This window comes from Athalia rosae, chromosome 5, assembly GCF_917208135.1.
Source record: "Athalia rosae chromosome 5, iyAthRosa1.1, whole genome shotgun sequence".
NCBI lineage: Eukaryota > Metazoa > Arthropoda > Insecta > Hymenoptera > Athaliidae > Athalia > Athalia rosae.
In genome coordinates this window covers 17,321,172-17,348,037 of record NC_064030.1, presented here as the reverse complement: position 1 = coordinate 17,348,037, position 26,866 = coordinate 17,321,172, and the positions used below count along the sequence as shown (strand labels likewise).

Genomic DNA, 26,866 nt, shown 5'->3' with positions numbered 1-26,866 from the left:
TCATATCAGTGAAGATTTCTACCGTAAGAGGCCCATACGGTCCGGGTCCGGACCCCCTTTAAAACAATCCGCCTGTCAAGTAAAGAGCGGTAGAGAAAAACCCAGCCCACAATTTCTGGGGTCCGGGGATGTGTCATTTTCCTGAGTTAATTTCAATAACGTGAAACACGAACACCTTATTTTTCTGTACCGAGTCGAAACGATTAATATAAGAACCATCGGGTGGACTTATTTTTAAACAGAGCAAAGAAAGGCTCCGAATTCCATAAACAATGGCAAGTAATATTCTCTGCTGAAACCATAGGTTATGGTAGAGATCAGTACATTTGATAAACTGAAATCCAGCATTTTAGTGTATTTAACATTCTACGAGCACCAATCCTTTGTACCCACTTACTCTCATATTGTGACCTCTGAGCTTTCAAACTCCCTATCCCCTGGTGAAAGTGACTTCAAAAAACCAAAGAGGCCGATCTTGATTGAGTTGTGGTTGACTAGAGTCGGTAACCCTGCTTGCTTATCAGCTATGACGAATGTAATCTTAGCTAGAAAAAGAAATTGAAACATTTATCATGTATAAAATCAAGGATGTAGTTTTCTTGTTGACATGATTGAGCATAAATAATGTTTTTTCATTTCTTATCATTTTTCATTGTACAGGCCGCCACGTTGAAGCCTTATCTGACAGCGGTACGGCGTACATTAACCGCCGCCATGTGCTTGGAAAATTTCTCTTCTCAGGATGTGGAGCGTCACAATAAGCCAGAGGTTGAGGTGATGTCGAGCAAAGAATTACTTCTCACACCAGTTCTAATTAGCAGAAATGACAAAGAAAGAGTATTGATTGAGTCAAGTATAAACAGTGTACGAGTCAGCATATCTGTAAAACAAGCTGATGAAATTGAAAAAATATTGTGCCACAAATTCATGAGGTTCATGATGATGAGAGCTGAAAACTTTGTAATACTCAGGAGAAAACCCATGGAGGTAACAGAAAACAAAAAAATGGTTGAATGGTTGAACGCTAATAAAAAAGCAGTGCAAGCTAGTGGAATTCTAACGATTAAATATTTATTCCAGGGTTACGACATTAGTTTTCTAATCACAAACTTCCACACGGAGCAAATGTTCAAACATAAGTTGGTTGATTTTGTCATTCACTTTATGGAGGAGATCGATAAGGAAATTAGTGAAATGAAGCTGTCCGTGAATGCAAGAGCCAGGATTTGCGCTGAAGAATTTTTGAAAAAGGTTTGTATCCGAATCCAGATTAGCTGCAGCGACGAACTTCTTGTACCAAAAAACTCCAAACTCACGTTGTATGAATTTTCAGTTTTAGCCTGGCAAGAAAATTACCAAGAGATTCACAGCCAGCGATAATTCAAGACATCATGCAATGGGTCTAAGTCGTGCGAAAACGCTCAAAACATTCAAAGAAATTACATATAACACCACCATTCATTCACTCCGCCGTTCACCCCTAAATCCACAATTTTTATAGATTCACTTCGGGTCTTCGGAGTGTCATGTTGTCTTCTTTTTCCATACATATTTTATTTTATTTTTAAATTCTTTTTACTACCCGCTGTTAGTGCGTGACTGATCCTGAAGTGCGCACCATAAAAATAAAAATATACCTAAAATGTATTATAAATAATTATTGTAATAAATGAATAAATATCGATTATAGAAAAAATTATTACCGACCGGTCTTTTACATCTCCAAGTCGTACGCATTCAAGCAGAGAAAATCCGCGCATCTAGCCCGTTCGGATTGGTCGTCGACGGGTCGGTGGGGGATAATCCGCTCCCCGTGGATGAAAGATAGCGAAACGAAGTCGAAGGGTAGTCGAGGTGTGGGAAGTTTGCGGGTTGGTCGCAACTCTTCGGGCGTTTCAGAGCTTGCGCTTTGAAAAGGTTCTGGTTGCCCCTCACCCCCCGAACACGTCGCCACCAGGAGTAGCAGCAGCATCATCGGCTCGTCGACGCGAGCGGTAAGCGCGAAGGTTTTCGACTGTATTCCGATCTGGTAGCTGGTGGTGTTCCACTAGTCTGAGACGGCGTCTTCCGTACGGCAACGAGGGCGAAGGTGTTCGCCTCGTAATCATCAGCTGCGGGTCGGTCTGATTAGTTAAATTTTCGTTGTTAATTATTAATTTTCAAAATTGTCATCGTCACCATCATCCTCTCATTCATCTTCAAGTTTTGGTATCAAGTGTGGTGTGTGTTTAGGTAGGATGCTTGTGCGTGGGTGCGGTGTTGCACCACCCAACAATTACCAACACCTGCATCACCGCCGTAATCTCCACCGCAATAACAAAAACAACAACACCACCGACCACAACGTCAAGAATAACTTAATTAACGAAACAACAATTAGCGGTAACACCGAAGTGAACTGCACGACTATATCGAACAACATTATCTTCCGCACCGCAACGTCAAAATCATCGTCGTCGTCGTCGTCGTCGTCGTCGTCGTCGTCGTCGTCGAACACCGATCCCAAAACCAACAAAAATAAAATCAAAAGCAAGAAGTTCTCCAAGGAGGCACAGCGGTCGATCAACAACACAAATAACAAATTACTTTGCCAGATCGGAAGAGAATATTCCACCGCAGTTTCAAAACTCAGAGAATACCATCTACACGAGAAAAGTTCTTCTTTCAACCGCCACAAAGATCCAAGAAGAACAACCTCCGATAATACAATTGTTACAAGTGATAAATCACCCCTTTCAATCGTCGAACAAAGTTTTTCACCAACGACAACATTAATAACGACGACAATCGTGTTACCCGCGGTCGTGTCGGCGTTAGCGGTAAAATTTCAATTTCAATTTCCAACGATAACGATAATATTGGTTCGAGTTTGTTCGATCGAGAAATACATTCGAATTCGATCGTTATTGAATTCAAAAGATCATTCGTCACCCGCGAGAGTGCCAAACGCGCGTAAACTTCAAATAATCACAACTGCTCTGGTTATTATCGTTTTAATAATAAACTTATTATTATTAAAAAAGGGATTTGTTATACAGCCAATATTTACGAGTGCCTAGATAACAATTGTGGCGGTAATAATAAGAACATCGAAATTTTACGAGAAAATTCATTACCGCCTACAATTATCAACAACAACAACAACAACAATAATAATAATAATAATAATAGTTACAACAATTCAATTAATACTAATAATAATAGTAATAACAGTAATATTAACCACAACGGCTTTTATCATCCGAACTATTACAATTACGATCCATCTCTGCCAAATCAACATCAACAATTCGGACTGACACCATCTACACATCTCCTCATGTTCATCCCGGATACCCTAAGGAGCTGTATGGTGGAACCGGATGTGTCGACATATCTTCAGGCTCCTTCCGTAGGACAGGTGCGTTTGACATTTATTTATTTTTTCTTCAAATATTCCCCATTCGCATGTGCATGTTTTCCAATACCATATTCTGTCGAAAAAACCACGTAACCGCAACCGCTTCGGTGTTGACACCCTCGTGCCCTTCGAAGAGACGTTGATACGACCTTTTCTGTTTTTTCGTTTGTGCCGTCCAACCGGCAATTTTTGCCGAGTCGAAAGAAGTGGCCAAAAAAAACTTGAAAATTTATCACACGTTCGTCCCTTTTTCAATCGTCCTGTGCTTTTCCCGAGATTTTTATCGGCGACGGGCAAAACGTCGCCAGACAAAGATGTCTACTTTTATCCGATTATTATACCCGTTCGGGGACGGTGTTTTCACCCTGTAAGTATGTACCGAGTATATCACGAGGCCGTTTGTCAAAGGTTTTTTGCGACGGTCAGAGATCGATGATAAAAGTTTCTGCATCGGGTGCGGACCGATATTTTTTCGCCCGTTTCGTTTTTGTGCATTTTTCTTCTTTTTTTTTTTCTTTACCATTATTTTCCCTTCAAGCTTTAATTTTTCTACGACCTCTACTCGCGTCGCTGCGAAGTGAGACTCCAAAACAAACCGATCGCATCGTCGCACCGTCCCAGAGTCTAGACAAACATCGGGGAAATACCGACGAGTGGAAATGAGCCTACATTCGTTTCTTTTGAAGAGCCAAGTTTCGTCGGAGGAAAAAATTTGGATAATTATTGGCTCTGGAAAGCAGTGTGTCGACAATTCGCGAAAAAGGTATTTTTTTTTCTGGGCAAGCTTTTGCCTCAAGTGGTAGGTGATTTTGGATTTTGGAAAACCGTTTGTAAGAGCGGTGCCACCGAGTTTTTCCTTCGTAACTACCGATGGGAATTTCGCAGGAATCCGATCGCTCTTCCCGGCCGAATAATAACACAAATTCGGAAGACCGCTAACTCTCGGATATCGAGAGCGTCCGGTTTCATCGTTTCCACCCCTCTCCGGAACTAGGAGGAAATCCTCTCGTCCGTGTCTGTCGACGGTCTACTCGGCCGGACGTGCTATAGAAGTTTTGGCTATCGATTGGCCGTGGAAGAGCCTCCTCCGGTACCTAGGAGGGTGGTACCCACCACCTATAGATACACGCGGTCGCCTTGACACGTACGGTGCAACGTAGACCCTCCTGACCGCCGTGGGGTACATCTTCGTCCACGAGGAGGAGGAGGCCGTCCGGATTCCTCCGAACGAGGGAATCGCCCCAAAAATTTTTTTTTCAAAATTCCTCGCTTCGAACGTAGCGCGCGCCGCTCAGCGCGACGCCTCGTTCGCTCGACGTCGATCGCCTCGCGGACTCGATGTTTGAGTTGCAAGCTCGATTCCTCGGCGCTTCTCGGGATTTAATATAGCGCGAAGAAGAGAGCGAGGCAGCGGCCGCGTGCGAGCCTGACGTTTTCGTCGTCGAGGGCAGCAATCTAGCAGGCTAGGACAACGGCTAATAATAGCCCGGGTTTTGGGGTGCCGCCGTACCTGTATACGTATGTAGCGGCGAGCGAAAGGCAACGGCAACGGCAGCGGGAGCAGCATCGTCGGCACCAGCGACGGCATCGGGCGGCGCAAGAAGAAGAAGAAGCAGGAGGAGAGCCAGTGGAAAATCTGAGCTAGCGCGGTGACGGTCCGCTGCTTCTTTAAAAGATCGTTGTCGGTCGGTCGGTCGGTCGCGTACCGCTCGCTCCCCGTCTCGCGACTTTTTCGTCGTCCTCGATTTCTCTCTCCCGTGTTTCCGCTTGCGCCCCGTGCTCCGACTTTTTCCAATTTGTTTTTTTTTTTTTCTGTTTTTTTTTCTCGTTTGGTTTCGTCTTCTTCTTCTTCTTCTCCTCCTTCTTCTCGATATCTTTTCCCTTTTATTGTTCTCTCTTTCTCTCTCTCTCTCTCTTTCTCTTGCCGCAATTCTTCTTCCGAACCCCACGATCTTCCGTTCGAGAGTTTCACAAGCGATATCGCAAGCCCGTTTGAAAATATTTTCCCTCCCTCCCTCCATATTTAGTCTACGTAACATGTTTCCTCTCTATCTTTTTCTCATCTATTTTCGAAAGCTCTTCTAATTCTCTCTCTCTCTCTCTCTCTCTCTCTCTTTCTTTCTCTGTCTATCTCTCCGCTTCTTTCGAGCGCGCTTTCCGTTGTCCCGTCTCCTTTCGAAAAGCGAGGGAATTTTGGGCGCACTTTTCGAAAAAAAATACCAGATTAAAGAAGAAAAAAAAAAAAAACCCCTCCCGAGTGAAAAACGAGGAACTAACTGGTAACGGAGAGTAACAGGGGGGGAAGGTTTGTTCGCGTGTGCCGTACAAAGTTTTTCGAAGCAATACACGAAAGATAAAGAAATGTAATTGAAAGAAAGACAGAGGAAAATGAAGAAATGAAATCTCAACGGTGTACGCGAAAGATCAGTGTCGTGTTTCCGTTGTCAAAATAAGACAAATAATAACGATGTTATAAAAAGATCGTATGCTATAATAGAAGAAATACGTCATCGTCGTCATCATCTTTCGTATCGTCAACATTTATTATCAAGGGCGGGCAACGCGAATTAAACGATCTATAATTAAAACGGACTATAAAACAAAAACCTAAAAAAGAGAAACGTTCAAATCCCACCGTAAAGCGTGTAAAGGAGAATATCGAGTACCGACGCAATGCCGAATCTCATGGTGGAAATTACGTTCTTTGTACTATTTTTCAAAATGGACGGACGTGATACCTGGTGTACCGATTAATTTTTCACGTTTCCGGCTGTTTTATTTTCTTCTCCTCCTTTTACCAATTTGTTTTTTTTTTGTTTTTTTTTTTCTCTTTCTCGTTTCCATTTACATCACCGCACATCCATCCGAAGTTTATTTTTAAATAAGAAGGTAGAATCTTCTTCTCTCTCACCGCCTCCGATACACGTTATACGCGCGTTACACGTACGTACGTACCTACGCGATACGCCTAGATGCGATGTGCATACGACTATAGGCTACTCCCTTGTTTGTGCATATAAATATAAATAGTTGCCGCGTAACGCTGCCGGTATATTTTTAATCATCGCCTAAGTTGCGACATCGAACAAACAAACAACGAAAGCTAATCAATAAACCGATCGACCGAATCCTCGTTGAATCGATACGAGTCGAAACGGTGCGCGTGTGTGTGAAAAACAAAAAAAAAAAAAAAACATACATTAACGTGCACTGCACCCGCTGCAGATGAGTCGGAAATATTATACGATAAAAGAGGTGGAAGAGGAGGTATTCCGCGACCACTTCGCCGCGGTCCTCTTGTTACTTTTGCCCGCACTATCGAGACGCATTACCTTCCCACCTAAGGCGACGTCACGCTTCTGACCACCCGAAAACGTCGAGGGTCGCCGAGCGTTCGACGAAAACATAAACAGGGAGGATCGAGACGAGAGGGCGAAATAAATAAATAGAGAGAGAGAGAGAATCGATTCCGCACCGTTTTGAGAAAAGAGATCGGGTCGAAGGTCGAGAACTCGTCGGAGGAAGAGAAATCGGACGTCGATTTCGAGAATCCCGCCGCTGCCGATGAGAGCGACTCCTCGCCGTCGTCGTCGTCTTCACCGTAGTCGTCGGGAGTTTTTATTATTTTCCAACGGCTGCAACCGCTTCCTCTGAGGGAAACGAACGTTACATACCGCAGAGCTACGGTAGTGCGCTTACAGCGGCCAACGTGCTTCTCCACTATTCGATGGTTGGTGTTGCTGCCCCGAGCTTTTTTTCACCCCCCGCATGCCACGATTTAATCGCGTCCCTCGCACTCAACGTTCGGATTTCCCTTTTTTTTTTTTTTTTTCTCCTATTCCGTTTCTCGATTTATCGATTTTCCGATCTTCGAAAGAGATCTCATCGATATCCCGATAGTACGGAGTCAAAAACTGTTCAGATTTCGTTATTTTTTTTGGGTAGCAAAATCGAGTGCAAAAATTCACAGAAGAAAGCTCTCGCTCTCTCTCGACAAAATCACTTATATTTTTTTTTATTTTCCCAATGATTAATCAATGATTATCCCAGATCGAAATTCCGTATACTGCGGATCGATATTTTCCGTTGTCGAACGTCCTGTCCCTCGAGTGACTGAGATGCTCGCCGGGATAATGAGAATGAAAATAAGTGGTTCGGAAAAAGTAGAAAAAAAAAAACAAAAAACAACAAACGTCAGAAGAAAAGTAAAAATCGAATCTTGGCAAGAAACCGTACATGCAGCGGCATTATTGACTCAACGGTGCCAACAGATGTCAAGAGTTTGACCGTTAGGACCGTACGCCAGCCGTGAATAAAATCGTCACGGTTATGACGTCACGCCGAAATACGTCGAGATCGTTTCCGTGAAATTATCGGCGGTCGCGGCGAAGTGGAAAAAAAATTATCTTTGTTTTCTTTTCTCTTTTTCAATTTTCAAACTCTCGCTGATCGCGTCGCGCTATTTATTTTACACACGCGAGTACGAAACGAACCCGTTGCGCTCGGTAATTAAAATTCATCGTCGACGTTCGTGTGTGCGATAAAATTATTAGCGTATAAATAATTCGGATCGGACAGCGGACGGATAAAATAATTAGCCGACGGACGAGTGGAAAGAACAACGTTTTTTTTTTTTTTTTTTTTTTTTTTTTTTCTATTCGAATCAATAAAAATCACAGTCAATTTATATTTCAATTATTAATTACCCGATAGGTGACGTATATATATGATACCGTATGTAACGATAATTAACACCTCGCTAATTATTGAAATTGATTAATTGGCCTCGCTAATTATTAAAATGATAATCGAATCGTAGGTAGGTAGCGGCGGGTTTTCAGTAAATATTTGCGGTCGCATATTGTTATCATGTTTTTTTTCTTTCGTTTCTACATTTTTCGCGCTGCAGATATTTACTCCGCATCGATGTGGTAGAAAAAAATTAACGAGAAAACAGAACAAAAAAAAAAAACAGATTCAAATAACGAAAAAATCCTTCCGAGAGGAAAGGATGAAAATTAGATGGAACAAAAATAATAAAATAAAAAGCAGATAAATTCGGTGGAAACGCGGTGGAAATTTAGTTTCGCCGGCTGCACACAGCCGTTTTCGATGTCAATGCAGGTATTACAGATACATATATACATACATATACGTATAATAAACCGTTTGAACTATTTGGAAAGGCATGAATTATATGTACCGAATGTACCCGTGCGCCCGGTATCCACGCGATTCGTACCACCCACATAGTTTATTCCATGGATATACGTAAAGTAGATGTGTAATTTATGAATTTCCGCCATATTGGCGAACGCCGGCCCCCGTTCGTCCGTCGATATGGTGCTGTACGAGCGTGCAATTTCGTAATAACGTTTCGCGGTTTTTGTCGGGGGCTCTGGTTTTTCGCCTCTAATTTTTTCCACGTCCGGACGACCCGAGAAAAATTCCGAACGAAAACCGAGCGGACGATGAGAAAAAAAATGCGCGTAAAAGAATTCCCCTGTTTTTCTATATGTATACTCGGCATTCGAAACGTCGCGGCGAATCGTCTCTCCTTCGTCGACGTTTACGCGCGGTGTACGTGTGTACGGATCTGTATAAAATATATACGTACATACATATATATATATATTTTATACAAAAAGGTGCACTTTATGTACCGGTACATGTATACGCCGTGCAGAGGGTCGTAGACAGGAGACGCGGGATATACGCGAAACGGGAGGAAGAGGGAAAATCCTCGGCGTTCCGAGAGGTCGATGACATTCCTGCAAAACCCCGCGACTTCCGAACCCGGTCCTTTTCCCCCCTCGACCCTCCCGCCGCCCCCCTCTTCTTCGGCTCCGTTATCGTCGTATCCGCGCTCGCGCGAAACGCATGATTTCGATTCGGAAAAACGAAGGATAGATTTCGCGTGTCGCGCGTGTACAGCCGGATTTCGCGGGAGAGAATAATGGGGAAACGATTAGAACGTAAGCGACGAACGTACGACGAGATAAACTCCACTCACTCATGTGTCTATTGGTTTAACCATTGATTTCAGGATGAGTTCCATCCGTTTATAGAAGCTTTGCTACCTTTCGTCAAGTCATTCTCGTACACGTGGTTCAATCTACAGGCGGCTAAGCGGAGATATTATAAAAAACACGAGAAACGAATGAGCCTTGAAGAGGAGAGACAGTGCAAGGAGGAACTTCAGGTGAGTCGGTGTTCGTTGGTTGCGCTCTTTATTTACCTCCAAAATATGTGCTTTGAAACAAAAAGAAAAAAACCAAAAAAAAACAAACCACGCTTTTTCGTACTCCCGTTCCATACAACTACCATGTGCCTATTATATTGTCTGTGTATTAATCTATGTGCTTTGGATAACCGAACCACAAGGGCCGGGGGGTGATTTGGCCGAAAGCCACACCTGATATCCGCCGCCCGTTAACACCGATTGCAGGAAGGACCCGCGCACCGAGTCCTAGCGTTAATATCCTCCTCCTCCCTCCCTCCCCCCCTCGTCGCGATAAAAACTTCCTCGCGTATACACGTATACAAGCGGACACGCGCCTCGCCTGTTCGGAGAATTTCGAAAAAACTAATCTAATAATAAAAAAAAAAAAACGTCCAAAATCATCGGTGGGCGCAGAGCGAGGCGCAATTTTCGCAAAAATTCGTACCGTCCGGGGAGAAGATCGCGGCACCGAAAAAAAGGGGGGAGGGGGGCGAAATGGGGGAGGGAATGAAAAAATAAAGAAATGTCAGCAGCTCTCGATATTGCACCGGGGGGGGGGGGGGGGGGAGGGGATGCGGAGGGAGGATCATCGGGAGGAAGAGAAACGTAGCAGTTTTTCGTCGACGTTCGTCGTACACCTCCCTCCTTTCTCCTCCTGCTCCTCCTCCTCCTCCTCCTTCCGCGATAGTTTCGCCGTTGATCGATATTTTAATCCCGGCGTGTATCGCGTTCGGCGGTTCCTGAAGCTAACCGGTATACACCTACCGCTGCTACTACTCTTCGTCGGTATACCGGAGAATAGAGGAGAGAAAAGAGAAACGGAACCAGAGGAGAATAAAATCGAGGGGTGGACCCGGAGCTTTTTTCAAAGTTCTCCTAACGCGTTCGCGTAAATTTTACTCTGCGTTTTTTTTTTTTTCTTCTTTTCGGTAGCGACGCACGAAACGTAGGGGTCAAACGTCGTTCGAATTAGTGCTTGCGTATCGCGCGGAGGTACGAAGGTACGACTTTCGATGGCAACGGCAGCTGCAGCGGCAGCCGTTTATGAAAAGCCAACGAACGAACGAACGAACGAACGAAGAGCGCTACCGCGAGTTCTCTCTTATATACGAAATCGATACCTGCAGTCTAGTCCCGTACGTCTGTCGGTCTATTCGTGGTTTTCATCGGTCTACCGAGCCGCAGGGGGTCTGCGGAGGTTCGTCGGGCACGTTTTCGCCCTTCGAACACCGTGCTACCCGGTAGCCCCTACGGTATCCGCCGGTTAACGCCGGTAATGTTTTTCCGGTATAACGGAGCGCGCGATATTTTTCTACAACACATTTTTCAGATACTGGATCCACCGTTCGTCCGGGGGAGAGCGAAATTTTCCAACGTCGAAGGCGACTATTTTTTTTTTTCAGTGAGAGAGAGAGAAAAAAATCGGTACCCCAAAATTCGGACGGACGGACGAGGAGTCGTTGCGGAAAAAACCAAAATTCCGGAAACTTTGCACAGCGATCCGTACCGATCGAATTTTCGAAGTTGTCGAGGCGAGAATTCCGGGGCATCGATTTCGACGATTTTTTTTTTTTTTTTGCAGCGCGTGGTTTTCGATCGCAATCGTTCGCGTGGCATCGTAGCGGTGGTATTTCCGTGTGGGGTCTAGGAAAACTGGCCAAGTCGTTCGCAGCAACGTTGCGGATAAAACTGCGGGATACGGGGTGGTTGAACCGAAAACAGCAACACTCAGCGTCGCTTACGTACGTATACGTACGTAACGAAAATATAGCACGAAAACCGAACGGAGTGCGGAACGAGGTGATTTTTTTTTTTTTTTTTCTTCGTTTCCTCTTGTCTTCCTTCGGACCGCAAAACCGTTGGAATTCCTCGCGACCTGAACGGCCGTTCCGTTTCCCTACTTTTTTTTTTTTTCTGTTTTTTTTCTTTTTTCTGCGTCGATCCAAAAGTCAAAACGGAAGTACGTACTTTTAAACGCGTCGGACGAAACGGAAGAGCGAATTCGAAAAATTTGGACGCTCGGAGATTTATTTTGCACCGTTTAAATGAAAAGTAGAAACGGAGACCAAAACGATTTTGACAAAAAAAAAAAAAAACGAGTGTATATAAATGGAAATGAAAGGAAAAAAAACAGAAAAAAAAAAAAAAAAAGCCCGACCAGAAGTTGTAAGTAGAGTGTTCGGAATGGGTACTTATGTACACGGGGAGAAAAAAAAAAAAATATCTAGGTATGTATTACACGTATAGGTACACGCCGATCGCCCACCCTTTATGCTCGCTGTCTCGTGCGAATTTATATATATATATATGTGTATATATATGTACGAGTGTACACGTGTGTGTGTGTACACATATATATATATATACATATACATCTCGTTTGTACATATGTGTTTGCTGATACATAGATACCTAGAGATACATAGAGATAGGAAAGAGCGTCGGGGGCGACGGAGGCTGCGGCTACGTGGCGCCTACCGTCCACCGTCTATAATCTCTATGCGGATATCGATTTTCCCTCGTTGTATTTCCCTAAATTTATGCAAACTAGCGTTATCTCCGTCTCTCTCCGTCTCGTTGTACAGCCGCGGTATTATACGGTAGGGGGGGCGAGGGGGGTGTAGCGATTTACAGACGTACGTATTCGACGCATTCTTTTGCTCGTGGCAATTAACCGCGAAGTGCGCCGTGCCACTCGTCGCTCGTTACAATCTACGGGGGGGGGTAAAAGATGCCCGCGTGCCGCAGCCGTGCGTCGCGTCCCGGACGACGAAGAGGGAGAGGGAGATCTTGCGACGAGAGGCCTAATTTCCCGGTAATATTAACACGCGCGGGTCTAATGATACGGTAAAGTGCGGCGAGGTCGTACGAACGAACGAACGTGTAGCCTATAGGCGTCGTACCCCCGTGCACGACGCGGTTGTCTCTTTAGCGACGCTTTTTCGGCGGCGGGGGTGGAGGGCTTAAGCCCTTCCATTTTCAAACTTTAACCGAGGGAACAACTTTTCAGCCGCACGAGTACTACTTTCGTGCCAGGTACTCGTGTCTGTACGTAGACGGCTTTTATATGTATGTATATTAAAATAATTACGGTTGTATACAGGCGGGGTACGATACAAAGTCCGGAAAGATATTAACGTTTTACGTTTCTCTGACAGACGAAACGTTTACCTACGTGTACCGGCTTTGCCTTGTAAATATGTAAATGCGCGTTTATATGAGTAGGTATTATATTATATGTTGAAGTTGCGAATAAGCCTCACGTGTATGTACTCGATAATTGTTGTACGATAATTGCACGTATCCGTAGATTGGATTACACTACGACTAACAACGATCGAGACTCTCGATTACCTTGCTCCGAAAAGCGAAAAATCCAAAGGGGTATCCCTTGGATTTTGTTCAATTTTGGGGTCGAAAATCGATATTTTTTTTTCGGTAATTCAAGAGTGATCTCACGTATAATCAGCTCAGGAATCCAAATCTGAAATCCAAAATCATCTACTCGTGCAATCGATCGAGTAATCATCAATTATTCGCTATTGGGAGCAGAAAAATCATAAAACATATTGATTATTTTTAGTCGTAGACCCACTTGAAGTCGTCGCATGGGTCAAAATATTCGAAGTTCTCAATTCAGCAGCAAACCCGAGCTTACAACTGGAGCCAGGTAGCCACGGGCGCGCGGTTTGTTTTGAGGCGTCACCTCTGCTCAGCCCTGAAGGTGACGACCCACAACAAAGCGCTACGCTGCTGGCTACCTGACTCCAGCTAAGCTCGGGTTTGCTGGTGAATTCAGAAATTCGAATATTTCGACCCTTGGCATGAATTGCGACGAGTCAAAGTGGGTCTACGACTAAAAATAATCGATATGCTTGTAATTTTTCTGCTCCCAACGGCGAATAATTGATGATTACTCGATCGATCGCACGAGTAGATGATTTTGGCTTTCAGATTTGGATTCCTGAGCTGATTATACGTGAGATTACTCTTGAAAAACCAAAAAAAAATTCGATTTTTGAGCGAAAACTAAATGTTTTTTTTAATTGGGTTTAATGTGATTTTCTTACGTATTTTGATCTCAGGAATTCAAATCTGAAAGAAAAATTTACCTATCTCTAAAATTGACCGAGTTATCGCCAATTTTCAGCTTTTTGGGGTCAAAAATAAAAAATTGATTTTATACTCTATATTAATGTAATTTGAGCCCAAAAATCCGAATCTGGAGAAAAAATTGATCTATTTTGGAAAATAACCGAGTTATCCCCATTTTTTCGCATTTTTTGGCATAAAAATGCAGATATCTCGAAGGGAAAAAATCGTAGCTCAATTTGGGCAACGGATTCGTGTTCCTGAGGTCAAAATACGTAAGAAAAGTGCCATGCGATCGATTTTAAAAAATAAAAATTTTTGGTCAAAATTTGAGATTTTTCCAAGGGGTACCCCTTACGATTTTTTCAAATTTTGGCCAAAAATTTTTATTTTTTAAAATTGATCGTATGGCACTTTTCTTACGTATTTTGACCCCAGGAACACGAATCCGTTGTCCAAATTGAGCTACGATTTTTTCCCTTCGAGATATCCTCAAATTTATGCCAAAAAATGCGAAAAAATGGGGATAACTCAGTCAATTTTAAAGATAGATCAATTTGACTTCCACTTTCGGATTCCTGAGCTCAAATTACATTAATATAGATTATAAAATTAATTTTTTATTTTTGACCCCAAAAAGCTGAAAATTGGCGATAACTCGGTCAATTTTAGAGATAGGTAAATTTTTCTATTAGATTCGGATTCCTGAGGTCAAAATACGTAAGAAAAGTGCCATACGATCAATTTTTTTCAATAAAAATTTTTGGTCACAATTTAAAAAAAAAATCCAAAGGTTTTACCTGATACCTGAGGTTTGAACACAGAAACACGAATCCCTTGGTCAAATTGAGCCACGAATTTTTCCCTTCATCTCGTTTCTTCTGCTTGGAAAATTGCAAAATTGGCGTTAACTCGATCATTTCTATAAACAGACGATAATTCAACTCGCAGATTTAAATTTCTGTTCTCGAAACGTGTGAGAATTGACGAGAGAATACGATGCAAAAACAATGAGCCACAAGCGATACCGGTCCGTTGCAAAAGAAAGCGAAACTTTTTCTGCCGAATCATTTTTTGTTCGCGATCAATTCGTTTTTTTGTTTTTTTCTACTCCAACGTCGAAACGGTGCACATCGGGGGTATAATTATGAAATTTTTCCCCGATTCCAGATAAACTGGAGTAGCTTTTATACGAGAAATTAGTATTTTTGTTTGCTCGGTAATAAATTCGGCGGTCTAAACGGAATACATAAATTTCACCCAAGTGCAGCGGCAGCGGCAGCGGCAGCAGCAGAAGCAATGGGTAGCCGCCGCCTGTATAACGGCGTTGGGATATAGTTTCAAGTTTTCTAATCTAGAGATTCTGGAGCTTTAGCTGGGCGGGTTTTCCCGTTGGACGGGTACCCGCGTAATTCATTCCCTGCGTCTGACGTAGCAGAATTGCTCACGGTTTTATATACCGCGAGCTTTTCTCATCTCCGTATATTTTATGCAAAAAAAAAAAATAAAAAAAATAAAAAAAACACATCGCCGTTATCGACGCGGTCGTCGTCCTACGCGAAATATCCTCACCCGCGCACCTCCTCCCCGAAATACGCGGGCGTTAGAATTTTTTTTCCTCTTTCCAAATTATCTGTCCCGCATCATCGAGAACTCGTACGTTCGTATTTTTCCTCCCCGCGTCGCCCGCTTTCCTCTCGCCGTAAGTAAGTATAAGTATACAAAGTGAAAAGTCAGACCGGCTGTAAAAATCCGTCAAATTGACCGACGGCGAAAGGCTACGAGCTCCCGACTACGATATAGCGTGTACGCGCATCCGAAGGCGTATCCCCCAGACTTCTATTTGTCTTCATAAAAATTCTGGTCCGGGGGGGAAACCCCCGAGGAATCTTTCACCCGCGGGCCCCCTTTCGCCCGGTCTCGGATTCGGATTCGGATTCCTCTTTTTCACCCCTCTCGCCCCCGCGGTAGAATCCCACGGATTCTCGCTATCCCGTCCGATGAGATCGACGACCGCGCAGCAAAAGAGTATCGATGATGAATAACGCTCTACGCACCGGAATGAAACAATAGACGGGAAAACAACCGGGTCGGACGAAAAGATCGGGAAGCGCGATCCTCCCGAAAGCGATCGGATTTTTTTTCCGACTTTTTTTTTCTCAACGAACCGTCGACGATTCGTCGGCGAGGACGATACCACCGCGTACTCGCTCGGGTACACACCTAACGCTCGGAGGGGAGGGAATGAGAGACGTTCGAATCGAATAAAATCCATAGGAACTAGTCGTTTTTCGTTACAACCTCGACGTCTTTCGAAGGGATGGCAAACAGTTAAAAATTCTCTGCCAAATTCCGCGCGTGTACAACGATATTACATACGTCACCGCGTAACAAGGTACGCGTATCGCGCGCGCACACATGTATATCCGAATCGTCCCGATGATAAAATGTGCATTCGACGAACTGGGTCACGCGACGTCGAATTTCGTACCGCAACGGAGACGAGGCGACGAGAGGAAGAATCCGCGAGGAAAAAGGGTCGACGAAATTTAGCCCAAAATCGCTCCGAAAAACTGCGGAGGAGACGCGCGGCTCGCGTTTCGCGTAGGTTCGAGAACACTTACGGGGTCAGTTTTGAAAATGAGGAACGACGAATAGTCGAGTCTCGGTTGGTTTTTTTTCTCTCTCTCTCTCTTTTCTCGATATTTATTCGAAGCGAATTTTTCTATTCGCGAGTCGAAATGAGCGGCGTCGCTCCGGGGGGTAGGGGGATGGGTGAGTGGGGTAGGGGGTTAGGGGGATGAAATAGACTGGGGATATATTTATTAATTTGGCAGCGAGCCCTGCACCGGATAACCTTACGTTACAACGTTATGACGCGTACAAAGCTACGCCCAGATTTCTTTATAGGCAATTCCAGAGACTGCATAGAGTGTTGTAAATATTACCCCCGCAGCCTTTTTCCATTCCACAACGGCGAGCGGTAAGAATGAGCGTTTTATTTTATGCTCCACCACCACCGACTACGACTACGACGACTACGACGACTACGACAACGGCAGCGGTAGCTCTGCTTTCCCTCCCCCTCCCTCCCTCCCTCCCTCCCCTTTTCCGCATCAATTCTCCTTTTTATTTCCACTACTTTTTTTTCCCTATCTCCTTCCCTTATTCTTCCTATTTTTCCAACTTTGCACCACACACACCTACCCACATTACAGTATAAGCGCGATGCAACGTACCGCGAACGGGGGGGTGTTTGCGCGGTGCGTCTGAAATTTTTATTTATTTTATTTTTTTTTTTATCGTCGCAGTTGTTGCCGTTATCATTGTTATCGTTATTGTTATTTTATTAGCCATTCCCCGGCCCTCGGTAGCGCAGTTCTTTGTACATTTTACGACTCTCCACCCCCCTCGCAACGCCTCGGAAAACTCTTTCCAGCTTCCGGTTATGGTCGCTCAAATTTCGCGAGAAATATTCTACATCGTCGTTGTTATTATTGCCTAGTTCCGGCCTCTTCTTCGACGCACTCGGACAGGTACACCGATACGTTTTACTCCCCTCCCACCCAGCAGCCGACTAGAGCGAATTTTTCGGCGTCCGCTAAACTCCGACGATTTTTACGGGGGATCGCGTAACGCGCCCGTCAGCTCGGGCCGCGAGACTCCTGAGCCCGCAGTGATCGAACCCCGCTCGGTGTCAGACCGCCGGCCGACCTCACCGTGGGACTCACTACTGGCGTCCGACCCGACACCCGATACCCTCCTTACGTACCGACTAGACTCTACGCGCGTTTCTCGCCGTTCGAAACGAGCGATTAATTTTTTTCTGTTTTTCTTTTTCTTTCTCGATCGGGACACCGGCTCCTTTCGCAGGAGAGTCGCGCTCGCGTCTCCATAAAATGAAGACGCGACGAGGATTATTGATAACAATGAAAAAAAGAAACGAAAAGAAAAAAAAAATTCATACGAAGGTACAACGTTCGTTTTTTGTATTTTGTACGATTAATCGCTTAAATCGATTAAAAATCAAGATTTATTATAGTTTGCTCTTAATTCAATTCTGTAATAATCGATTACCGATATCTAATCAGTGATTGATATCTAGATCGCATAAGCGAAGGAAGGCGAATGGGGGGGGGGGGATGTCGACGATTCGAAGATAAAATTGAGACAATATCCGCGTTTCGGTTGTCCCTGTTACAATTTACCTTCGCCCTCCGCACGTACGAGCGTACGCGGAATACGTACGCGCGGTGTGTACGTTACGTATGCACGTAACAGACGTACGTACCTATATATATACATATATGTATGTATAATACGTACATACGCGGCCATATTATATTATACGTAGAGAGACCGGCAGTAAAGCCGAAAGCAAACTCGCGGCAGCGGCACCCGAAAAACCAAATCGATAGGCTCATGTGCCTTCCCTCCCTATGTACGTTTCACATAGGGTTATTTACCTACACACATTATACGTTACATACGGATGTAAATGGCCGTGTGCAACGTGCACAACGGGCCGAGTATCGTCGTATACGTATACGTATACACGTCGGGTTGTACGGGGGTGGCCTGAATTTATCTTAAGTTTTTTTTTTTTCTTTCATTCCTCTCCTAATATCTCGACCGTTGTGTACGTTTTTAAGAAAAAAAAATTCGCGAAACTACCGAACAATCGTTAAGAAACGAGCGGCGAAAGAGAAAAAAAAAATACACACATTTATACATAAATCAGGAAATAGAAAAGTAACGGAACGGCGAAAGAAATCTCGGTACAATGGAGCCGTGCATAGCGTTCGTATTTTTCTTTTTTTTTCTTTTTCTTCTTCTTCTTCATCGTCCTCCTCACTTCGCAAACGTTCGGGGATCGATCGGCAATTTTTGCAACGACGACGGACGGGAAAAAAACATGGAGAGGACGGAACTTCGTCGATATTTTTCCCTACCGTTCGACGATCGTTCGCTCGGTTCGTTCCGATTTTCCGTTCGTCCGACGACCGGGGCCCGATCCGCACCGAGGAAAATACAATCGTTGACGGACGGACGTAAATTACGAACCGTTACACAGCCCCGATGGTACACACCGTTGCGCGTGTGTGCGTGCGTGCGCGTGCGAGTGTGTGCTAATGTGCACACGTGTGTACGAATCGATTGATATGCGGTGCGCGAATTTTATCTCTCCCCGGACCCCTGCACATACCGTCAACTTTTGCATCGAAGAATCTGGAAGGCGCGCGTTGCAAAAGTATATCGCGAACCTCGTAACCCGCAACTTCGCCTGCATGTACACCGCTACCGTACACGTATACATGTACGTACAATATACGCGCCTCTATATTAATTCGGTACACGTAGACCCTTGTTTTTCATTTTTATTTTTATTCCATTTTTTCTTTTTTTTCTATCTTTTATTTCTCCTCTCCTTTATTTTTCCACCTCCGTCGAATCGCGACGCGTTCCCAGCGGCGGCGGCAACGGCAGCGCGAGGTCTGACTCGAAATCGAAATCCAACCGAGCGTAATTAGCGTTACACGGGGGGGTGGGGGGAGGGGAGTGGGGGAGAGAATCCGTCTGGATCACCGATCTTTATCGCGAAAATTGGCTAATCAGCCGTGTCCTTTTTTCCCCCCGATTATTATTATTTATTTATTTATTTTTTTTTGTTCTTTTCGTTTCGCTAGTTCGACTCACAGTTTTTTCCGCGCGTATTGTCCCGCGAGAGGCGCGTCCGGTGGCTAGAGCTAGGCTAGCTGGTGGTTGCGGTTCATACCGCGCTCTTTAGCTGACCGTCGTGATCGTTGGTCTAAAAATGCAAGCTGCTCTTTATTTTCCGTGGTCAAAAATAACCCGAGAGCTCGAAAAGTGTTATATAGAGTGGGGAAGTTGCAAGAAAAGCAAGCAAGCAAGCCACCTCTTTATATATATATATATATATATATATATATATATAATAATAGAGGAGAGAAGACCGACGGATGAGATTCGGGCTCTCTCTCTCTCTCTCTCTTTCTCGCCCGTGTGCGCGTCCCTTACGGTCTCACATTCGAAACCCCGTCGTATTTCCACGCGGATGCGAATACACGCGCACACGCACACATGACCCGAGTGTGTGTGCGTGTGTGTGTACCGAGCCTATGTACAACGAGTATATATATATATGTACGTACAACGCGTGTATATATGTATATACGTATGTATATACCGTAAGAATCTCAGGAAAGTGAACAACATAGGGAACTCATGAGCGCGAGAGAGAGCTTATGGAAGTTCCGTAAGTGCGAGACAGACAGACTGCCTGCCCCTCCGTTGCCTTTGAGTCCCCACTCCGCCAAATTGTAAACAGACTATCGCTAGAGCTGTGATCTAATTGTAAGTAAGCGCGTTCGGGTTGAGAGTGTTTTTCTCTCACAATTGATAAAACAAAAACCATTAGCATCAATATGATTGACTTTGTTCCTTTGAATATTAAAAAATTTTCAAAAAAGTTCCCAATTCAAAATGAAGGTTTTCTCATGAAAATATAATTTTTTTTTTGTTAATGTAAATGTATTTAAATCTTTAATGATTCTAATTACAATTATTAATACTCATTATTCTTGATATCACAGACTTTTTTTTATTGATTTTCTTTAAACAGGCTATCACAGCTCTAGCGATAGTCTGTTTACAATTTGGCGGAGTGGGGACTCAAAGGCAACGGAGGGGCAGGCAGTCTGTCTGTCTCGCACTCACGGAACTTCCATAAGCTCTCTCTCGCGCTCATGAGTTCCCTATGTTGTTCACTTTCCTGAGATTCTTACGGTATATTCCGCGGGCGAGCATCGGCAGAGAAACGCGCGCCGTACGAAATCCAAAATAAATTGCCAGCAGCTGTTGCCTCTCGCGCGTACAGCTCCGCTAGCTCCTCTAGTTCGCGCTAGCTTTACACTCGTCCGGTGATGTCCGTTTTTGAATTTTTACACATTCGTCGTCACCCCCACCTCACCCCGCGATGTTTTCGAACCAGCCGCCGATTCGATCGGATCGCGGGAAACGGCCCCGAGGTACACCTATGCGGACACTTTAATTGTAATAATAACGAGAAAACGCTTCGGAATGGGGAAAAGAAAAAATAAAAAAAAAATAAGGACACACGTCCGTCAAAGTGTCTTTGGATTTTCACGTTGCCGATGTCGTTGCCGATGTCGTCGTCGTCGTCGTCGTCGTCGTCACGGCGCGCGATCGCGTCTAACGCCGTACACGGAATACCTGATGCGATCCACGTTCCACCCGAACGAACACGTGTAATAACGTAATCCGCACACGGAGTGCACCTTTACACGCGTACAATTACTGATTGCACCGCGGATTATATTATTCTCTCGGTTGTTGTTCTTTGTTTTTTTTTTGTTTTTTGTTTTTCTTTCTTCGTCCTCTCATTCGTCGTTATTCATTCATTTCTCTTCATTTATTCGTTCGCTCCACGGTTTTATTTTCCCAATTCGTACGGAATAGCGTAGCGTTTAACGCAACGCGGTCCCGAGGGAACGTGAAAAATTCCGTTTGCCGCGCTCAACGCGTGTTATACCTACGGTATTACAAAATGCGTTTCTCTCTTATAATCCCGTGTTGCTATTCCGCGTGCAACGGCTCTTCGACCGCTTGCGTGAACCGCATACATTTCGTCATTTCTGAATAAATACGAGCGTTTAGCTCATTGCGAACGCGGATTTCTCGCCGCGCGCTCATTTGCGACGATGCATTTATAACGAATAAACTCTCCGCGAGGCGAAAGAATTTCTACCCGCTTCGTCGCCGCGAAATAATTTCACGTCGATTCTCACCAATGTTTTTTTCCCGCAATCCTCTCATGTTTCAGAACGAAAAGTTGGAGGTCAAGCAGAAATGGGCGTCGAGATTGTTGGGAAAATTGCGAAAGGACATCACTCAGGAGTACAGGGAGGACTTCGTGTTGAGCATAACGGGGAAGAGGCCGGCCATGTGCGTCCTCAGTAATCCCGATCAGAAGGGAAAAATGCGCAGGATCGACTGTCTGCGTCAGGCCGACAAGGTCAGCCCCTCCTCCTCCTCCTCCTCCTCCTCCTCCGAGAGAGACGGTGGAGATATTTGAAAACAAAAAAAAAACAAAAAAAACAAACAAAAAACAAAAAAAACAATTCTCTAAAAACCGAAAATTCGTCGTACGTTTTTTAACCGATTTGTTGAACAATGTTCAGGTCTGGAGACTCGATCTCGTCATGGTGATCCTCTTCAAAGCTATTCCTCTCGAGTCTACCGACGGCGAGAGATTAGAAAAAACGGCAGAATGCGCCCAACCTGGCCTCTGCGTAAACCCTTATCACATCAACGTCTCCGTCCGAGAGTTAGACCTTTACTTGGCTAACTTCATCACCAGCCACGGTAAGCCCGCCGAGTAAAACTCGATGAGAAAATAATGAATAAGAATAGCGTATTCGAAAAAATCGGTACACCCTTGAAAATCGTTCGAATCGAGAGGTTTTCCTGAATGAAAAAAAAAATATATATATATATATATAAAATTTTCTGAATAAAAAAAAAAAAAGAAAGGCTCGAATCGAAAGATCGATGGCCTAGGAGTCGCGCGTCGTTCCGTCGTGTGAAACGAATAATAATAATAAACAAATCGAGGAAATAACGGAACGAACAACGCTAAATACTGGAAGTGGTAGCCGCACAATTGGCACTCTCGGCCTCGTTTCGTCGATTGGCGAATGGGGGGGTATAAGGAACACGTTTTCGGGGATCGTCCGGCTTGGCAGCATAGTTTCTAATGTTTACAATCGGTTGACGCAAAAATTGGCCCGAGCCTACCTACCCACCGCCGCCTTACCGCTAACAAGATCGACGAGAAGAAAAAAAAAATAAATAAATAAAATTGTTAAAAGAAAGAGAGAGACGGGCGCGCCTCACCGTTGCACGGGGGGTACGGGGGGAAAAGATGAGAGAAGACGAAGAGAGAGAGAGAAGTGTGACGGTGAGAAATAATAAGAGAGAAAAGAAAAAAAAAAAAGAGTACAAGAATGAAGGAAAAAATAAATAAAAATCAAAATGAAATAGAATAAAATGAGACGCTCCGTTGCCAAGACATGGGGTAGGTTAGGCATATTCGCGTTCCAGTATCTCGCTCTTTGTATCGCCGTCCTTACGCCGAATTATTCATCTTCTTAAATCTATTCGTCCGCCTTTCATTCAGAAGCGTCGTAGATTTTTTATTTTCTTTTTTTTCTCTTTCTTCTTCTTTACTTCTATTCATTCATCCCAATCGAACGTTCCAAAAAGAGGAAATAACGTAACTGTTTCGATTTTGATTTTTTTCTTTTTTCGGAGGGTTTGATACAGAGAAACGACTTTCCAAAACTAAATTTTATACACTCGATTTTTCGTAGGCACGTTTCGCACCAAAGTTCCGAGTGTGTTCGACGACGACGACGACATTCGTTCTCGATGTAGAAGAGAAGATAAGAGAGAAAAAAAACCAAAACAAAAACAAAGTCGCTCTCGCCCTTCGGCTTCTCGATTCTCGCCGTTCGTGTTTACGGAACTCGTCCGGCTCCGCGAGTCGGGAAAATTGTGAATATTGAAAAAAAAAAAAACAGAACAAAACAGAAAAAAACAGAAAATGGTTAGTCGGGTAAGACGACGGTGGCAATCCTAAACGAACGTACGGCCTTGAAACTGTCTGGGTTTAGATTATTGTGCCACTACTATGTATATTTTAAGAGTGAGGAATTTTCATGATGTTGATCGTACAAGACATAACACAAATGATGATGATGATGTGTTAAGCGCGAAGAAGATGAGCTGCCGGTTAGTACGTCGGAAGTTTCTAAATTATGAAAATTCGCCGGTCGTACGGAAAAACGAGAATTATCGTCGAGCCGTTGGTCAGAATTTCGCGAAATTAGGACGTCGAGTGGTTCGGAAAATTTCCGAACCGAATTTTTCGTTTCTCTCCTCGCCTCGTTCGAAAATTGGGAAATTCGTTCGGGGCGTCGACGGCGATTTTTAGACCCCACGGGGTAATTATTTATCGCTGTATAATCAGAAGTAGCGAATATTATTCCACCGAAATTATCGGATAGTCGAAATCTAAGCTGGTAACGGAGACGCGTCCTCGTACCACACGGGGTAGTTTATAGAATCAGCGGATTCTGGGCGGTTTCGACGGACGTCGGGACGCACCTGTCTTTTCGACTTTAATACGAAGAAACGAACGACATCGGCGGTTCTTCATAGTAACGCTTCTGAATTTTCGGTGCTATTGCTGCTGCTGCTGCTGCTCGTAGTGGTGGCGGTGGCGGTGGTGGTGGTGAGGATGGTGACGCTAGTTTATAGCGAGAGAGAGCAGAGGAGGACATCATACACTTGCGCAACCACGGACGGCGATGCGATATTTAGCTCTTAGGTCGCATCCACATCGAGAGAAGACAAATTGTACGATATACCCACACCTCTATGTCCGACGCACACACATACATACATATATATATTTAGATGCCGAAATTCCTAACCGATCTATTCCACGTTTGCAGATATCAAAATTTTCCAATTGTATCTCCAGATGCAGCGACTTTTCGGGGGTCGCGCTATCGAGAGTCTCGAAATATTAGATGCCTAGAGAAAATAATAACAACCTCGTGGTGGAAAAATATGTAGGTCGATCGTTGCGAATGTTTGGTTTTTTCTTTTTTTTCTTCTTCTACTTTCTACCCGCGTTCGATCTCCCGAAGAAAATTATATTGCCGAGTCATTGTTCGTTGTGAACTTTGCCTAAAGCTTCGGAGGTTCATCGTTGCCGGCTACGCTGCTCCTCCTGGTTTAGCGTACAGTAGACATAGCTTTCTGTAACACACGATGTGTCTGCTAGCTCGCTATAAATAAATAAGCGCGGAATGATCTGCCCCGTGGCAGTGGAGACTAGTAACTTCTCCTTCTTCTTCTTCTTCGCCTTCGCGTTAATGTTTTTTTTATTATTATCATCATCATCATCATTGTCATTGTGATCGTCGTTATCAACGTCGTTGCATGGATGATTTTTTTTTTCTTCTCATTTTCTGGCTCTTTTTTTTCGCCGGTACGAGAAACGGAAACGAATCAGCCGCTGTTCGATCGTTCTTCGGTCGAAAAGAATTAGCTCCTCCAAAAAAAATCAAAAAAAACCGATTCGATCTCGAAGTTGACCACATTTTCTCACCGCCATTTCGGAGAGCGCGTACGTTACGCACCCCCCCGGGAACATCGACGAGCGCGATGACCTACCTACCCCCGTAGTATTTGAGATTTTAGTTTATTCCATTTTTTTTCCAAAAAAAAATGCACGACCTGCGTATCCACGCGTCGCGCCTCCATCACCTTGTCTTCACTTGTCTCACGTTGCCGTTCGGAAACGCGAATGTCTCGGGGCTGAAGAGGGGCCTAGAGTATTTTGGTAATATCTATTGCGTAATGAGATTTGCGTAAGGTCGAAATATATATATATATATATATGTATGTAGTATATACGCGAGTATGCATGTATCGTATTTACATACATGCATACCCGTGGAATAAAACAATGCGTGACACTACAAAAATAAAACTAATAATAGCTCAGATTTGTAGAATACGTATAGATAACGTGCGAACGATACAAACTTCAAAACTGCTCTTGAATATACGTAGAATATTAATAACAAAAATAAACAATCTTATTGCGCATAGCGAGTCGCTGCAGTTGTAACGGCATAAATCTCGTTCCTTTTTTTTTTTTCTTCTTCTTCTTCTTCTCGTTCGTCTCGTTGGTCTCTTTCTTCATCGATCAGCGTGACCCGAAGAAGCGTCGGGCGAAAAATAAATGGAAGGAAAATCGAGACGCGAGAATATAATTCGTGTATTTTTCTCTTTCAGATTTTAATTTCTCACCTATTTTTTTTCCTGCTTTTGTTCGCAGAGGTTCTCAACGGGATCTGCAATACCAGTAAAGACGAAGAGAGAAGACGAAAAGGTACGGACAAATCGCTTTAGAATTAAAAAACTGCGCTTTCGCTGTGAAACCGGCAACCCTCTCACGGGGCGAATCGCGCTGCTGCTGCTTTCAACGCGGAAGTGCGGTCTCTGCGGATATATTTATTGGTACCTGTACGTTTACGTGTACGTGTGCGTTCGTTACGCAAAACGGAACGTGAGAAAAACCCCGCTCACGAATTCGAAAGAAAAGAAAACGAACTAATTGGGACCGCGAGAAAACAAAAAAAAAAACAAGTAGAAAAGAAAATTTACAAAAAGAAAATATCGACCTTATTCACCGCACATGTATACGTAACATACTTTCGTTCCATTTATTCATATACATATATTTGTTGTACATAGGTATTGTATCTCTCTATACATATATATATATTTTTTTTCATATGCCAATCTTCCTCGTAGACTGTAATCTAAATGCAAACCCTATAAATCTTGTGGTACAAAATGGAAATAAAAGTTTGTTTTTCTCGTGAAAAAAATTTCGTAAAGATCGCGTTCGTAGAGAGTATTGAGATCTTATGCGGGCCTGCGTTTTCACGTTGGTGTATTATTTATTTATTTATTCATTTTTTTTTTTTAATTATTTTGTTTTAATTTTTTTTTTTTTAATTTTTTTCCAAATCATGTTTTTCTGTTTTTTTCCGCTTTCAGTGTGCAGTTAATTGGCGGAGTATTTTTCCACCCCGTATACCTGCTGCACAAAAGGTGCGGTGAGGTTTGTCGAGTGTTAAAAAAAATCCAAACAACTAAAAGGAGCAAAGAGAAAGAGAAAGAGAAAAAGAAAAAGAAAAAAACGATTGTCGAAAGAATTAAAATAATAATCTCGTTCATTCAATCGATTCAATTTGATCGTTTCCTTTTTCGTCGTCGATCGTTTTATCGACGACTACCGCACATCAGGTGTACGTGATATAATGAGGTATCTCGGGATTCGGTTCTGTTCCCAGGTGGCTATCACGAACTCTACAACGGGGTCGTCTGCAACGACACGATCCTAGCAACCGGTGTCTTCAGTTCCAAAGAATTGTGGATGCTGTCAAAAGGTAGGAAAATTCTAATCAAATTTCAATTCAATTATTATCCGCCACATGATCATACAACGTTATTATAATCGATCT

The 26,866-nt window shown here is 43.7% G+C and overlaps 2 protein-coding genes across 10 annotated transcripts in view; both read left to right on the top strand.

The window, feature by feature from the left end:
* The first annotated feature begins 39 nt into the window (after positions 1 to 39).
* On the top strand, positions 40 to 1,699 carry LOC105687357 (actin-related protein 2/3 complex subunit 4). Its single transcript, XM_012402947.3, has 4 exons — positions 40 to 275; positions 661 to 987; positions 1,081 to 1,251; positions 1,334 to 1,699. Exons 1-4 carry the CDS (start codon positions 273 to 275, stop codon positions 1,337 to 1,339), a joined length of 507 nt encoding a protein of 168 aa, XP_012258370.1. The 5' UTR covers positions 40 to 272; the 3' UTR covers positions 1,340 to 1,699.
* Positions 1,700 to 3,246: 1,547 nt separating this feature from the next.
* The window catches only part of LOC105687374 (nuclear factor 1 C-type), a 34,022-nt gene continuing 10,402 nt past the window's right edge, over positions 3,247 to 26,866 (top strand). For 5 of the 9 annotated variants that reach the window (XM_012402983.3, XM_012402982.3, XM_048656262.1 and 2 more), the window contains exons 1-6: positions 3,247 to 3,400; positions 9,447 to 9,602; positions 21,580 to 21,771; positions 21,938 to 22,121; positions 25,672 to 25,725; positions 26,696 to 26,791. In XM_012402983.3, coding sequence (XP_012258406.2) covers positions 3,320 to 3,400; positions 9,447 to 9,602; positions 21,580 to 21,771; positions 21,938 to 22,121; positions 25,672 to 25,725; positions 26,696 to 26,791 — 763 coding nt within the window. In that variant the 5' untranslated portion in view covers positions 3,247 to 3,319. Of the gene's footprint in view, positions 3,401 to 4,833; positions 6,089 to 6,430; positions 7,131 to 8,380; positions 8,525 to 9,446; positions 9,603 to 20,644; positions 20,765 to 21,579; positions 21,772 to 21,937; positions 22,122 to 25,671; positions 25,726 to 26,695; positions 26,792 to 26,866 lie in introns of those variants that run through there. The other 4 variants (XM_048656265.1, XM_048656264.1, XM_048656266.1 and 1 more) reach the window with 4 other exon arrangements.